A 15,508-nucleotide genomic window follows, 5' to 3' on the forward strand; every position below is an offset into this window, starting at 1 on the left:
GACAATCAAATCCCCCAAACAAATTCTTTTTTTTAAATGAAAAAAAATAATTATGATGTCCCATTCTCAGGTTTGAGATTATCCATGAAACTTAATTTTATCCTTTTTTTTTTTTTTTTTTGCTTTTTTCCCCCAAAATGCATACATCAGCTCAGGGCGCTCCAGATGGATTTCAGGTTTGGGGAGCACACACCGAGGAGGAAGACAGGACTGGGACACTACTGGGCTCTCCATGTTTTTTGTGGGAAACATGACCTAGTTTTGCCGGAGCCCAGCGAGTGGTGGGATCACAGGGTTTGGGGGAGCAGACCCCGAGGAGGGACACGAGACTGGGACACTACTGGGCTCTCCATGTTGTGGGGGTGGCCCCAAGCCCTCACCAGCCCTTCGGATGGGATGCTGCACCTGGGATGTGGGACATGGTCCGCCTGCTCCTGGAGGGAGTGGGGACAGCCAGGGATTGTCCCCATGGATGGGCTGACTGCCCACACACAGACCTTGAGCTCAGGGACTCATTTATCTTCCAAAAATCTCCCTTCCTGGGACAAAGAAAGAGCCGTTCAACCTTCAACTGGGAGCCCTGCATTGAATCTGAACTGGGAAGTGTGGAAGCACTGCCAGCGTTGGCTGGAGAAGGTTGTCCCCACACCGCACCGGCGTATTTCCAGACATTAACGTCACTAAATATGAAAAACGCTGCAATAAAAAGATTTAAAAGTCACTTCCAGTCACCCAGAGATCGTTCCTACAATGACTTATCTCAGTTTTAAGCCGCTAACGGCTGCATACATTATTTTCCTTTAAAATTTAAGTAAGTAGAGTAATTAGATCTTTATCATGCTACTGACAGAAGAAAAGAATCTTCCTCGGTGCCTGGTGTCTCAGCTCCTTACATTTCAGGATGCCTTCAAACATCTGCCAGAGCTTTGTCAGCTGTAGCAAATGGAAGCAAGTCTCCTTAAACTAATAAAAGATGACCATAAAGGCAGAATTTGGCATTTCCAGTCGCTTGGGGAGCAGGGAGAAACAGAATCGGGGAGCAAGGATACCCTGAAATGCAGCAGGACCCTGGAGCAGACTGGGTCCATCTCCCTGGGATCCACCACCTGGGTGGAGCCTCCTCGGGCTGAGGGATGCTCTCATCTACACCTCACTGCCCACACCTAACCAAACCCCTGCTCTGCAGAGCAACGCGGCCACCAAAGGGAAGGTCTGAGGTGGAAACAACACTCACCTCTTCTGAAGAGGTAGAGAAGACCCACAGAAACCCAACAAGGGCTGCAGACATCCCATATGGCCCTACCTGCCCACAGCCAGGAGAACAGCTGTCTTGAAGCCTGGAGATGTTCACTTGGAGGATTCTCATACTGATGACCCACCAAGTGGCCCACCACGTAGGCAAAGGCAGAGGGACCTGCCCCGTTCTCTTCCCAAAAGCCAAGATGAACCTCACCCACGAGACAGAGCCCTAACCCTGAGCAATGTGCTCCTTGCCATAGCCCTCCTGCTGTCCCCACCACCCCAGACATTGTTAATTGCTAATCAGTGGGACCATGAGTGACACACAGAGCTTCCACCCGTGGCCGTTCCCCACCAGGCTGAGGAACGGGTACAGAATACGCAATTGAGAGCTGCAGCACAGAGAAAATATCTCCCAGGCAGATGGGATTCTGCCCTACATTTAGATCCCTTCCCTTCAACAGATGCAAATTTCTTCACACAGACATGAATGCCAAGAATTAATGAGGATTTTTTTGTTGTTGTTGTTTGTACAGAAACTCTTTTGCGACGACTCCACACGCTGGAACTCCGGCTCAAGAAGCTTTCCCTGGACTAGCGGGAACTGCAAGGACCCCTGATGTGATTCCTCTCCTTCCCGAGGGCAGGGCAGGCTGGAGGGAGCTCCAACACCTCCCTCCACACGCCAGGAGCCAAAGCGGGGGCGGGAAGGGGAGGGGGGGGCGGGGGGAATGATCTTCTTCTGCTTTTATTTCAGTTCTTGTTACTACCCATTAGGCTGGATCCGAGCATCTGGATGAATTGTTGGGTTTGATTTCCTGTCTGCTGCAGGTCAAAGATTATGTCACCACGAGTATATTTATCCTGGTAATTAAACTCAGATGGTTCCTCTTTTATTTCCTCCGCCCCGCCTTTAAAGAAGAACTCTAAAAACCTTACTTCTGAAAAAAAGAGCAGAAAGAGGAAAGCTGAGGGTGTGCGAGCTCCTGCAGCGTGGAACGCTCTCCTCCTGCCTCCATCTCCATGGCACTTCCTTATCCTCACCAGCCAGAGCTGCTGAGGATGTCCAGCCTGTCCCGGACTCACCCAGAGCTTTGTACAACCCAAGATCCCAAAAACACCACCTGCGAGGGCGTCTCCTGGCCCACAGCAGCTCAGGCCAACACTGAAGACCCACGGATGGATAATTAAAACACCTACGCAACGAACGGAGATACTCAAAGCACATAAAAGCCCTCCCCACCACGGTGAGGGAGCACAGACCTCAGTACTAACTCCTGCCATCTCCACCAACTCCAGCAGAAGGACTTTAAGGCTCAAAGCGAGGACAATGTGCCCAGCCCAGTGGCGTGGACTTCTAATGTCCCACGTTAATAACAAATACGAGTCACAGCTGGTTTCTCCCATCACTTTTATCTTACTCTCTGCTAAAGAATACCATGCCCTCATTTGTCTAGGCCTGGCTTCCTCAGAGTAGGAGCAATGAGAGCAGAGGACAACCCAGGGTGGACCTCACTGCCCCCCCTGCTGCTCGCCCAGCTCTGTGTGGGCTGGGACTCCTGCTTTTCCTTGGGGTTTGGTGGGTTTTGCATCGCATTTCTGTAGTTTTGGTGGTGGTGGCTTGGAGTTGGTGGTGTTTGTACGACGAATGTCCTTCTGACAGCAGAAAGGGACTTTAGAAGAGGAGAGGAAGGTCTTGGCACCTCCTACAAACTTTGGATTTTGCTGATCTTCTCTTAGAGCAAGGTACAAGCTGGGTCTGCTGGACATGGGGACCCTGAACTTGCACCCCACTGCAGCGGATGAGACGTGGAAAGGGAAAGACCTTGAGCCTGTGCTCTGTGATGACAAAGCTGGTCTGTGCCACAAATGTAAAGAAAATAAATCATAGAACAGTTTGGGTTGGAAAGGACCTTAAAGCCCATCCAGTGCCACCCCCTGCCCTGGGCAGGGACACCTCCCACCACACCAGGTTGCTCCAAGCCCCCTCCAACCTGCCCTTCAACCCCTCCAGGGATGGGGCAGCCACAGCTTCTCGGGGCAAAGGACTAAGAGCCTGTTGGGTTTGTCTTAATCTAAAAGAATCTGAGAAAACTATTAATCCAGAAAGCTGAGGAGATCTTTCCTGCCTAAAATACGTAGAGGATTCCCCTCTAGTTCAACCAGGACAGTTTCCGACAGACACCCCACAGTACCACCAAGCAGGTGACATGAGAAAGGGGGGACACGCTGCCTTGGAGAGACACCACTGCCCGACCAACGCCTGGGCCAGGTCTGTAGAAATCGTGGTCTTCAAAGCAGAGAAACCACGAGAATCACAAGGTTGACCACTGACTGCTCAAAAATCCGCTCTGTTAAATTGGCAGGGATCTGACCAAAACGGTGACGGTGAAAGTCCAACTCATTGCACCCACGAAGCCGTGCCAAATTTGAGTCCAATTTCTGGGATAAGAAAGGGATCCAATTTCTGGATCCCTCCCTCATTAGGGACCCCGCAGATTTTGAAGGAAGAAATGAAGTTTCTCAGTTCAATCCCCGTAAAAATTGAAGCATTTGACTGGGAAGAAAGGGAATTTCTAATGGGCTGCGACATGGCAGAGTCTGCATTAATATTTATCTGAGAGGAGAGTATCCAGAAAGCTGAGCATCACTTTCTCACGTGAAACTAATGCTCTTTCTCCCCCCCAGAAAAGCAGCAATAAAATCCCTCAAGGTTCATCCCCCGTTTTTATCCTCCTGCCCTCATTTTGGTGTTTGCTTCCCAAATCCCTGCGCCTCCCCTTAAAAAAAGAATAAAAAAATAAAACCCCACCTCAGTTGCCAAGGAAACCCAGCGAGCAGGGAGCTGGCAGGGTTCAGCACTGCTAAAAAGAGCCAGGGGAAGCCAGTTAAAGTCACAATTAGCAATGGATAGTCTCCATCAGGCAAAGAACAGACAGAGAGCCCCCGTGCCCCGGTCACCACCGGGTGACATCCCACCCCTGGCTTAGCTCCTGCTCCTTCTCCTAGAATTAAATGTGTAGAGCCACACATCAGCTGGGACCGAGCAGGGTCTTGAGGGCTACAGCAGGTTTGCATCCACCAGCCCCAAGGACGGGGAGAGCTGGTGCCACGACACCGCCCAACGGGCACCAAAAATGAGGGAAAAAAGGGTGTCAAAGCTGGCAGGAAAGACTGTCTCCCCAAATCGTCTCAATAAAGAGGAATCCAGGCCAAATCCGTTCTCGTTTTTCAGACCCCTGTGGCATAGGAGGGATGAGCCCAGCTCCTGGATTTGGAACTACCCTGTGGAGATTGTCAGCTTTCTCCTTTTTCACCCAAAGAAGGAGGGTCGCTTCTTCCTCCCTCTCCATTTTAATGGTTTTTCTAACAAAGACAGAAGAGGAGCTGGCACACAGAAGAATCCATGGTCAGGGTCTCCACAGGTCCCAGACACGTTGTCTACCCAACGACGGGGCAGGAACCTCCCGGTTTTGACCAGAAACACCATCCTGCTCACCCTCCTCATTCCATGAGCACCCACCTTGTTCTCAGGAACAGATTCTGCTTCACTTAACCAATATTTACTAAATACACCAACAAACCCTTCTTAAAAACTTCCCATCTACTCTTAGCTTTTACTCTTTTTAACGCACATAGTCCCCAGCTATTGGAAAAGTATGTATTTTAAAACACAGATCATTGTTTTTTAATGAAACACAAACCCAATATGCTAATTCAATGGAAAATGTTGGGCAGTCTCTGCCCAAGCTGCCCCAGCACCTGGGTGGCTCCATGGGCAGGAGGGGGCACGTGGCTGAAAAACACTTTTCTGGGTTACATTTCTGTGCCAGCTTTGGGTAAAATTTGTAACAAAAAAGATGAATCACAGAATCACAGAATGATATGGGTTTGGCAGGGACCTCTGGAGATCATCTGGTCCAACCCCCTGCCAGAGCAGGGCCACCCAGAGCAGGTCCCACAGGAACGTGTCCAGGTGGGTTTGAATGTCTCCAGAGAAGGAGACTCCACCACCTCCCTGGGCAGCCTCTGCCAGGGCTCTGCCACCCTCACAGCAAACAAGTTCCTCCTCAGGTCGAGGTGGAACTTCTTATACTCAAGTTTGTGCCCGTTCCCTCTTGTCCTGTCCCTGGGCACCACTGAAAAAAGACTGGCCCCATCCTCCTGACACCCACCCTTGAAGTATTTATAGGCGTTGATCAGATCCCCCCTCAGTCTTCTCTTCTCCAGACTAAAAAGCCCCAAATCCCTCAGCCTTTCCTCATCAGAGAGATGTTCCAGACGTTCCATCATCTTCTTAAATACCATGGACAATGGCTAAAGGGTCTGGGTCTTAGGTATGAAGCTACTGGCAATATGATAAAGAGATAAAGATCTTCTTTCAAAGCAAACCCCATTGGATTTTCTTTTAGGGAAACCCCACTCTACGGAAGCAAACTACGCTTTGAAGTTATAATGTGATAACCACACGGTTTGGGGGCTCCAAACTTCCCCCCCAGCCCCAATTCTCGCTGGGACAGGGGCTCTCCCCCAGGCGTGGGGTTAGCAGATTATAAGGCATGGGGTGCAGCGCTCCCATGTCCTGCATCTCCAACCTTCCAACCTGGGACTTACGAGGTTTTCCGGCTGGAAGCCTCATCGGAAGAGCGCAAAGTGAAGCCACTCCAGAGGCAGTTGGCCGAAAAGCAGCTCTGGTGGCGTTTGAACCGAAGTTGCTCGGGCAGAGAAACCCATCTGATGGCACGTGAGAGCAGAGGAGGGAAGGATGGCCAGAGAGAAAGAATGGGAGGAGAGCGTCCAGAGGAGGGAGGGGGAATGAAGGATGTAAGGAGGGAGACATTGAAATGGAAAATAAAAAAGGGTAAGGACGTGAAAAAGAAAAAAAGGATGGAAGGAAACGAAGAGAAAAAATGTAAGAGACATGTAATGTAATGCTGAGTTATGCATTTCTAGTGCAGCTCATCACAAACACGGTGTTACAGACATCTCCCAAGGACAGAGAGCAGAACCAGACATCCTCCTGCAACCACCACGCTCTGCCATTTCTCTGTCATAGCAATTAAAGAGCAAAGAAAACCCAAACCGCCCAAAACACCTTTGCAACATTAAAAAAAAATATAAAGTCAACTGGTCGAGTGCTTTTGCTGGACTCCACAGCCCGTATCTCTTTACCAGGACTGTGTGTCTGCCTCCCCCCTGCTGTTAACGTCTGTGAACCACATCTTCCAGGCATCACTCCTGCCGCAGCCTGGGCTGGAGGTGGAAGGAGGAGACCTAAAGAGCCAACGTCACCATCCACCCACCAACCAGAACTGAACCCCAACAGGAAGATGTAGGAAAAAGCTGCGAGTCCCCGCTGGCTCCATCTTTTCTGGACTCCTTTACGCCTGCAGTACTATGTAAAAAACGCCACAAAAGCCAAAAAATAAGTCAAAAAGCCTATGAGTAAAGGCCATGCAGCGCTCTGAGCTGCCCCCCTGGGTAACAGCAGTGAGGGTTTCAAGGTGGTGTTTGGTATGGTGTAAAATAGTGAAGCATTGAGAGTCGGCTGCCCTTCAGTCCTGGGAAGTGATCCTGCCTCTTCCACAAACTCCAAAAAACCCCCAGGATTTGGAAAGAGAGACCTCACAGTAAAGCTGGGGTGATGCTGGACTTCACGGCAGGTTTGAAGGATGGAAGTGGTCTTTAAATTATAAAAAAAAAGTCTTGTTCACAGCAGCAAGAAAGGAATGTGCTGCTAGAAGAGACCTTTTTTGGTCGAGATGCCGGATGGCTGGGTCTGTGGAAATCTTGAGATACTCCTTGGAGAAGAGGAATTGCTTCCTCTGTGCAAGGCACATTGAACCTGCTGGGAACGTGTGGCACATCCATCCTTAAATCACTCTGCCACCAGGAAGGGAGGCAGAGATATTCTTGCCTCTTCCTCCACCGAGGAGGAGTGTAACGCTGCCCTGTGTTACTATTTTAGCGCTTCTTTCCACCCCAAAAACCATCAGCTCAATGACACATTTCCTACATATGGCAACCTTATATTGTGAAAAAAGGGAAGATGAAAAATATTCTAATTGGAAAAAAACCATAGTGACTCTTCTCACATGGGAAGTGGCTGTTTGCAGAATCATAGACTTATAGAATGGTTTGGGTTGGAAGAGACCTTAAAGACCATCGAGTTCCAACCCCCCTGCCCTGAGCAGGGACACCTCCCACCAGACCAGGTTGCTCAAAGCCCCATCCAGCCTGGCCTTGACCCCCTCCAGGGATGGGGCAGCCACAACCTTCTCTTTGTAGGTCACCCACATCCCAAATAAAGGCCTTACCGTAACGTGGAGTGTCTGCCGGAGCGGGAAACGCTGTTGCCGACCGGGGAGGGCAAATTGCTGCCTCTGTGCAGGTCCTCAATGGAGCGGCTCCAAGGCTTCGACTTGTCCATGGAGTTCTCCACGTTGTTCTCCAAACTCTCAAAGTCAAACCTGAAAGGCAGCAGAAATCCCAGCGCCGGGTTAGAGAGAAGAGGTGGTGATGAATAGCCCTGCCTCAAGGAAAGAAGGGGAATCATAGAGTCATAGAATCGTCTAGGTTGGAAGAGACCCTTGGGATCATCGAGTCCAACCATCTCCCCTACTCTACAAAGTCCTCCCCTACACCATGTCCCTCAGCACTGCATCTAAACGGCCCTTAAACACATCCAGGGATGGTGACTCCACCCCCTCCCTGGGCAGCCTGTTCCAATGCCCGACCACTCTTTCGGTGAAAAATTCTTTCCTAATGTTCAATCTAAACCTGCCCTGTTGGAGCTTGAAGCCCTTCCCTCTCGTTCTGTCACTAATTACCTGTGAGAAGAGACCAGCACCAACCTCTCGCTCATACCTGTCCCCATTTTATTTCAATAAATCAATATATTATGCAACCACTAATCCAGTTTCTTCCATCGACATATGCCCGAGCATTTACACTGCCTTGCTGGCCCCCACGGATCTCCCAGCATATGTCATGTATTACCATAATCATTACAGATTTTCTTTGATTTCTGACTCGGTGCCCATTGTACTGCTATAAAATTGCTTGTTCCCCTTACAGCTTTTGAGGTTATTACTCATGTTTACCACGTTAGAGAGGGGAAAAACCCAGCAAGCTAACTTGCGCATGCTTGTATAATTTTAGGAAGAAAGTCTTTATACAAACACTCCTTTTTCGCTACGCACAGTTTTTTCCAGTGTTAGGAACATTCTAAAACATATAATTTTCCTACATTAATTTTATTGCAACCCCACCAAAAATCTCTTTTCTGTGCGATGGTATGTACATATACAACTGATGGCATCTCTTCTGAAAATAAAATACCAACTCCCCTCAGCTCGAGTTCCTGACTCCAGCAGGATCTTTAACCCACCGCTTCTTTTCATGCCATTTTATACAAAAATCTACTGCTACAACATCCTGAAGTGAAAGGCTGGGGATCCACAAACACAGACCCTCTGCTGAACAACTCCTTCAAGTCGTGTGACACGATGACTAACGAAAGCGGATTTGTTTCCCAGCCTGTTTTAGCAGTCATTAATGTCATCAGATTTAATAATCGTGACTAATTAATCATTAATAATGCCTTACTTACGTGACTGCGTACTGCGCGAAGGACAAGTACTCCACCAGAACATCCAGACCTTTGTTCTCCTCGTTCAGGAACTCCCTCACCCATCTGTTAGAAAAATCAGGAGACATCAGAGCCTTCCACAGGCTTTGGGGAACGCTGGAATTCCGGGCAGATAAACTGGAGACAGGGCCATTGCAGGAAAGGCAGGAGCTAAAATGAGCTAAACTTTGCTTTCTCACTTTTAAAAAGCACCCTTTATTATTTAGAGGACTTTACAAAATAAAGTCCTTTACAAACGTACTGAAACAAGCTTTTTTTGCAGGACTGTAACAGGAAAAGTATTGACCGCCCCCCCCCTCCAAACCATAAAACTCCCTGAGCACACTCTGCATTGCTCAGGAATTAGATGTTTTTTCTTCAAAGTGCTAAGGTCTAGAGCTGGTAGGTGCCTTCCCCAGCACAGAGGTGTCGCTGGAGAAGGGCATGGACCACACAAACCCCCGAGCGTTGGTCACAGCCACCAAATAACACAGGAGTCCCAGGGACCTGGGTTATTTTTTTCCCACATCCTCATCTCTAGCAGCATCTCAAGAGCATAGGGACACCACACCGGCGAAAGAAAAACAGCATCAAGGGTGACATCTGACATCCCTGATGTATTTAACAGTAATTTTTGCCTTCTCTTTTTAAAAGATCACCTGTTACTGGGAATTTTGGTCTCTGAGAACTTGGCAAAACAATCTTCACTTCAGAAAAGCCCGTTATGGAATGATAGAATGGTCCTGGTTGGAAGGGACCTTCTGGATGAGTGAGTCCAACCAACACTGACAAACCCACCACTAACCCATCTTCCTGTCTTCCAAGGCTTTCAAAAACTCACAAATGCCAAGCAAAATTTGCAAATCCAGACATCTGGGGGCAAACCCAGGCAAGCAAGGAGCCTCAGCACAGCCCCAGTGCTGCTTTCCTCCAAATCCCAAATGGGGCAGCCAAACGCCCACCCAGTAGCAGGCTGGGGGCCACTGGAAGGAGTGGGAAGCCAAAGAGGGAACCAGGGCATTGCATCCCCTGCTCCCACCAGAGTGGGAATTCATTGCCTCTGAGTTATTCTGGTCTTTAGGCTTTAGATCTTTTGCTATAAAATAAACAACCATGTCATTCTGATAAAACTTATTTTGAAACTTCTTTTTCAAAAGCAGGCGAGCAAAAAGAATAAATAGTGGTCTCCTCAGCCCCCTGTATTTATCTGCTGCACCATCACGGTTCCTCCTGCACACCCGTGAGCCGCCGTAAATCTGCAGAGCCTCGTGCTTTGGATGCCCCAAGTCTCTCATGGGGAATCTTTTGTGTTGGAGAATGAGGGAAAATTAAATGGGGGGGCTGTGGGAGAAGTCTGCTGTAGATATTTGTGATGGTGCAGGAGGGTCCCCCATCGCCACGCACACCATCCGTGGGGAGACCAACCCCCCAGGAGAGAAGGGCTGTTCCTCCCACTGTTAAAAACGCCCTGGATTCCTCAAAATATGAGCAGAATCCTGGAAAGTTGATGTAATTGAGGTGGACACATGAAACAAAATGCTGGAGAAACTTCCTTGGCTGAGGGGCCAGTGCTGAACGGGGTTCTGGTGCCCAGACCCGAAGCAGAGAGGTGAGACCAGTAGGAACACGATGGGAACGGCACGTTCCACCAAAAAAATGAAGTCTCTGGTGATCCCTTTGCTTCTGTTATTTGAGAATTCTGTGTTTTGTAGAGCTAAAATACTGGGAATATTACTCACAGCCAGGCTTCAGGAACTGTGTCGTGTTAAAGCTATAAAACAGCATGGGTTTTTTTTATATATATATATTTATAGCTGCAATACTATTACTATTCTAGACACAACCCTACCCACTCCTGCTCTGACTGACTGAGGGCGAGCAGATATTTGACTGCAATCTTTCTGCAGCCTTCACAGAGAGGTGGATGAACCCTATCATGAAAGGATTAAAGCTGAATTATTCTCCTGAGATGCCCAGCTATCTCTTAACTGAGCCCTTCAGGCTTTAACGATCAATCAAGTGGTATCACTGCTTGACATGCAAAGAGATATTTTCTCAAAGGCATCCATCAGTAGATGTAAAAAAAAAAAATAATAATCTTAGACCAGAAGTCATCAAAAATTTCTTACCCTATGTGATTTGTTCTTAAAGAAATTTCCAGTTCTCGGAGCACTTGAGTAGACTCTTGGACTCGTCTTCTGAATTTCTGTAATTGAGTGAGCAGGCAGAAATAACAATTAAGACTCATGCAATGCTATTAAAAACATAAACATCTTGTGCAGGGCAGAATGACTAAATAAAACATGAAGGTAAGGCGAGAACCCCTCTCAATCCCAAGGAATGCAATAACAATGGCTCGGCAGTCAACAAAAACAAACTCAGAAAAATAACTTCTGTTCCCATGCACATTTTTGAGTTTCCAGGATTAAGAAAATTAAAAGCCTGTAGATAAATAAACATTTCTCTACAACACGAGCTTTGTTTTAGTATCAACCTCTCCATTGAGAGCTACAGCGCTGGGGTTTCGCTCTCCACCTGGTGCTGCAACCTCGCTTTTGTGACTTCACACCCACGCCGAAAACCTGCCGGGATTTCTCTGTAATTACCAAATCTGTGTGTGTGTGTTGTCTGTGTGTGTGCCAGTAACGACATACACACGTGCTGCCATCCTCTACAACACGAGCTTTGTTTTAGTATCAACCTCTCCATTGAGAGCTACAGCGCTGGGGTTTCGCTGCAACCTCGCTTTTGTGACTTCACACCCACGCCGAAAACCTGCCGGGATGTCTCTGTAATTACCAAATTTGTGTCTGTGTGTGTGTGCCAGTAACGACATACACACGTGCTGCCATCTGCACGCTTCAAGAACGGGCACACACGAAATTGTATCTGCAAAATCAGAGGCTGGGAAAAGGCCATAAAATGTCACAAGTCAAAGACTGGGCTGGAAGGGAGTGGAAAGGGGATGAAGTTTTGGGTCGTCTCCATATGGGGAGGAGAAAGGGCAACCTCATAGAATCACAGAATCATAGAATGGTTTGGGTGCTGCCATCTGCACGCTTCAAGAACGGGCACACACGAAATTGTATCTGCAAAATCAGAGGCTGGGAAAAGGCCATAAAATGTCACAAGTCAAAGACTGGGCTGGAAGGGAGTGGAAAGGGGATGAAGTTTTGGGTCGTCTCCATATGGGGAGGAGAAAGGGCGACCTCATAAAACCTCCCTGGGACACATCCCCAGTTCATTCCACTGATGAAAGCAGCCAGAAGACCTCCAACTCATCTTGACTCCAGTCAAGCTTCTCCTCTCCATCCTCTGGACAACCATCTTGGGGCAGGACTCCCTTTGGTGGGCAGAAAGGGCAAACCAGCGATGACTCCAACTCAAACCTCCCTGGGACACAGCCCCAATTCATTCCACTGATGAAAGCAGCCAGAAGACCTCCAACTCATCTTGACTCCAGTCAAGCTTCTCCTCTCCATCCTCTGGACAACCATCTTGGGGCAGGACTCCCTTTGGTGGGCAGAAAGGGCAAACCAGCGATGACTCCAACTCTCCCAGTTGGAGAAAGACTCATCTTCTCTCCTGCCTGGGGCTCCCTCCCCACAGAAATGCACTAAACCAATTGGATAAACTATTCCGGAGCAGTTGTTTTGCTTAATCCTCATTTGTGAACAAGGTAAAGGAGAGCAGAAGCAGATGGATGATGATAATCATCTTGGAATTGCGGCATTTTACAACCACCTTGGTCATCAGTTATCACTCACACAGACCTGAGGTGTTTGAAAAGGGCTTATAAAGGTTTAGGAGCCAGGCGATGCTGCAGCAAGTAGGGCTGAGCTATGAATGCTTGGGGAAAAAAGGGTTTGTTCTCGGTGCACCACAATGAAATCAAGGGGACTACTTGGCAGTTAATAATTCTCAGGAGTTCATTTATTGAGGCGGAGGTGACGAAAGGACAGGATTTACCTTGCCCTGCTGACCTAGAGGAAAATTATCAGCTGCCTTTATCACCAGGGTTTTATCAGGTGCTAGTAACCACCGCCTTCCTTGAGGTACGGTGAGATCCCAGCTCAGAAAGACAGAAATAGATGTCTCCCCGTAACGTCCTGGTGGACACAAGGCACTATTAATTTTTACTTTGAAATAGCTAGTTGAGATCAGACCTAAAGCTATTCTGGATCTCAGTTAATTAGCTCGGAGTACAAAACCACGGTGCCTTCTCTCCCTAGAGAGTTCACACAATGTAACTGCAAGTGATGTAAGACCTTACCTCTCAAGAAATAAAGGTAAAATACTGATGCAGCGAGAGGCAGAGAGGAGAGAGGGGTGGGAGGGCAGGGAGAAATGGGCAGCCCGTTCCCAGGCAGGACCATTATCCCCAGTGAGGCCAGGCTGCTCTCTGCCACCCCAGCAGAGAGCGAGGAACCGGCTCCCGGAGCCACCAAGCTGCAATTTCTTGGAAAAAGTGTGTCATTTCAACACTTTCGTTTTCCTCTTTCAAAATCCAGCTCAGAGGAAAAGCAATTGTTTTCCTGGGAAGAGCCATTAGGAGCCCAATCACAAGCCAAAACGCACGTTTCACAGCAGCACTTGGAGCCACCTTCTCTTGGCCACGCTGGGGACGGTCACCAAAAATGCCGAAACCACCCCAATTCCAGCAATAACCCCAAAAAAACGAGCTCTCCCCACAACCTCCTGTATCCATTCGTAAATCTTTCCACCCAGTGGCCCCGGCTGAGGAAAGGCTGCTGGGGATGCAGGAGGACGCCAACAAAAGAGAGGAACTCCAGGGAGTTATTTTTAGGCGCCTTCGGTTTTGTCATTTGTCATGGGACTCGTAGCGGTATCGGGACAAGAAAGGCTTCAATGTCTGCCCACGGAGCAAAGCCAAACACTCAGTGAATTTGAAAAACCCTTCAGGAGGAAAAACACAAAGACCCCTGTTCACCGGTTTTGTTAAAAAAAAAAAAAAAAAAAAACCTACTATAATCAGCAACAGGGAAATTTAAAGATTTCCTACTAAATGGTTTCCTACTCCTTGCCGGAGGCTCCAGCAAGAGCAGGGCTGGCAGAGGACATCTCTGCAGCCCCAGAGCTGGCAGCAGAGGGTACCCAGAGCTGGTCCCTCCCAGGGATGGGGCTGCACCTCGGCCGGAGCCGGCCCCGTATCCCAGGATCCCGTGTCAGGACACGGATTTTACCGCAGGGCACCGACCTCAGCTCATTGTCCCCCAAACACAAAGCCACCATTGTCGGGGACAAGGCAGAGCCTTGTCAATGATCCAGCCAGTCAATGGCAGGGTCTGCAATGCTCTTGCTGGCTCTTCTTATTCTTATTTGTTTTGGTTTGTTTTGTTGGTTTGTTTGGTTTTTTTTAAGGCTATTATAACTCTCAGCACAGGATATGAGCTGATCTCCAAAGCGGTTAAATACCAAAGGTTCAGCGATGGTGCCTCTAAAAGGGATGGAGGTTGACTGTTATTCTAAAATCCTGGGGGCTATCACTAAGCCCACGAAAGCAGCTCAGAAATATCAGAACCAGCCACAAACGCAGCCCGGTACAAAAGCCACATTCAGGGACACACGACGTTCATGCGAAAGGCCAAGCGAAGTGCCCGAGTCCTTCTCGAGTGATTAACAAGCTATTTTGGACAAAATCATAGAATCACAGAATCATAGAATTGCCCAGGCCAGAAGGGACCTCCAAAGGCCATCTCGTCCGACCTCCCCGCAGTCAGCAGGGACACAAAAGCCACATTCAGGGACGCACGACGTTCATGCGAAAGGCCAAGAGAAGTGCCCAAGTCCTTCTTGAGTGATTAACAAACTATTTTGGACAAAATCATAGAATCATAGAATCAGAATAGCCCAGGCCAGAAGGAACCTCCAAAGGCCAGCTAGTCCGACCTCCCCGCAGTCAGCAGGGACGCCCCCAACTAGACCAGGGTGCCCAGGGCCTCGTCCAGCCTCTCCTTGAATATCTCCAGGGAAGGGGCCTCAACCACCTCCCTGGGCACCCTGTTCCAGTGCTCCACCACCCTCACAGTGAAGAACCCTCTCCTCATCTCCAGTCTAAAGCTGTTCCCCTCCAGCTTGAAGCCATTGCCCCTCGTCCTGTCACTGCAGGCCTTTCTAAACAGGCTCTCCCCAGCCTTCCTGTAGGCTCCCTTCAGGTACTGGAAGGCTGCTATTAGGTCTCCCCGGAGCCTCCTCTTCTTCAGGCTGAACAACCCCAGCTCCCTCAGCCTGTCCTCGTAGCAGAGGTGCTCCATCCCCCTGATCATCCTTGTGGCACTCCTCTCGACCTTCTCCATCAGGCACATGTCCCTCTTATATTGAGGGCTCCAGACCTGCACACAATACTCCAGGTGAGGGCTCACCAGAGCAAAGGGGAAGAATCCCCTCTCTGGACCTGCTGGCAACGCAGCTTTTGATGCAGCCCAGGATGGGATTGGCCTTCTGGGCTGCAAGTGCCCACTGCCTGCTCATGTCCAGCTTCTCATCCACCAGCACCCCCAAGTCCCTTTCCTCAGGGCTGCTTTCTAACACCTCACCCCCAAGCCTGTACAGATGGTGAGGATTGTTCCAGCCCAGGTGCAGAACCTTGCATTTGCTCTTGTTGACCCTCATGAGGTT

At 49.0% G+C, this 15,508-nt stretch overlaps 1 protein-coding gene across 1 annotated transcript in view; it reads right to left on the reverse strand.

Annotated features, from left to right (window-relative positions):
• LOC106896991 (formin-like protein 2) overlaps positions 1–15,508 on the reverse strand; it is a 93,671-nt gene that overhangs the window by 65,690 nt on the left and 12,473 nt on the right. Inside the window, 3 exon segments of the mRNA XM_014957337.1 lie at positions 7,557–7,709; positions 8,852–8,935; positions 10,999–11,075. Coding sequence (XP_014812823.1) covers positions 7,557–7,709; positions 8,852–8,935; positions 10,999–11,075 — 314 coding nt within the window.

This window comes from Calidris pugnax, unplaced genomic scaffold (genome assembly GCF_001431845.1).
Source record: "Calidris pugnax isolate Ruff unplaced genomic scaffold, ASM143184v1 scaffold256, whole genome shotgun sequence".
Classification (NCBI taxonomy): domain Eukaryota; kingdom Metazoa; phylum Chordata; class Aves; order Charadriiformes; family Scolopacidae; genus Calidris; species Calidris pugnax.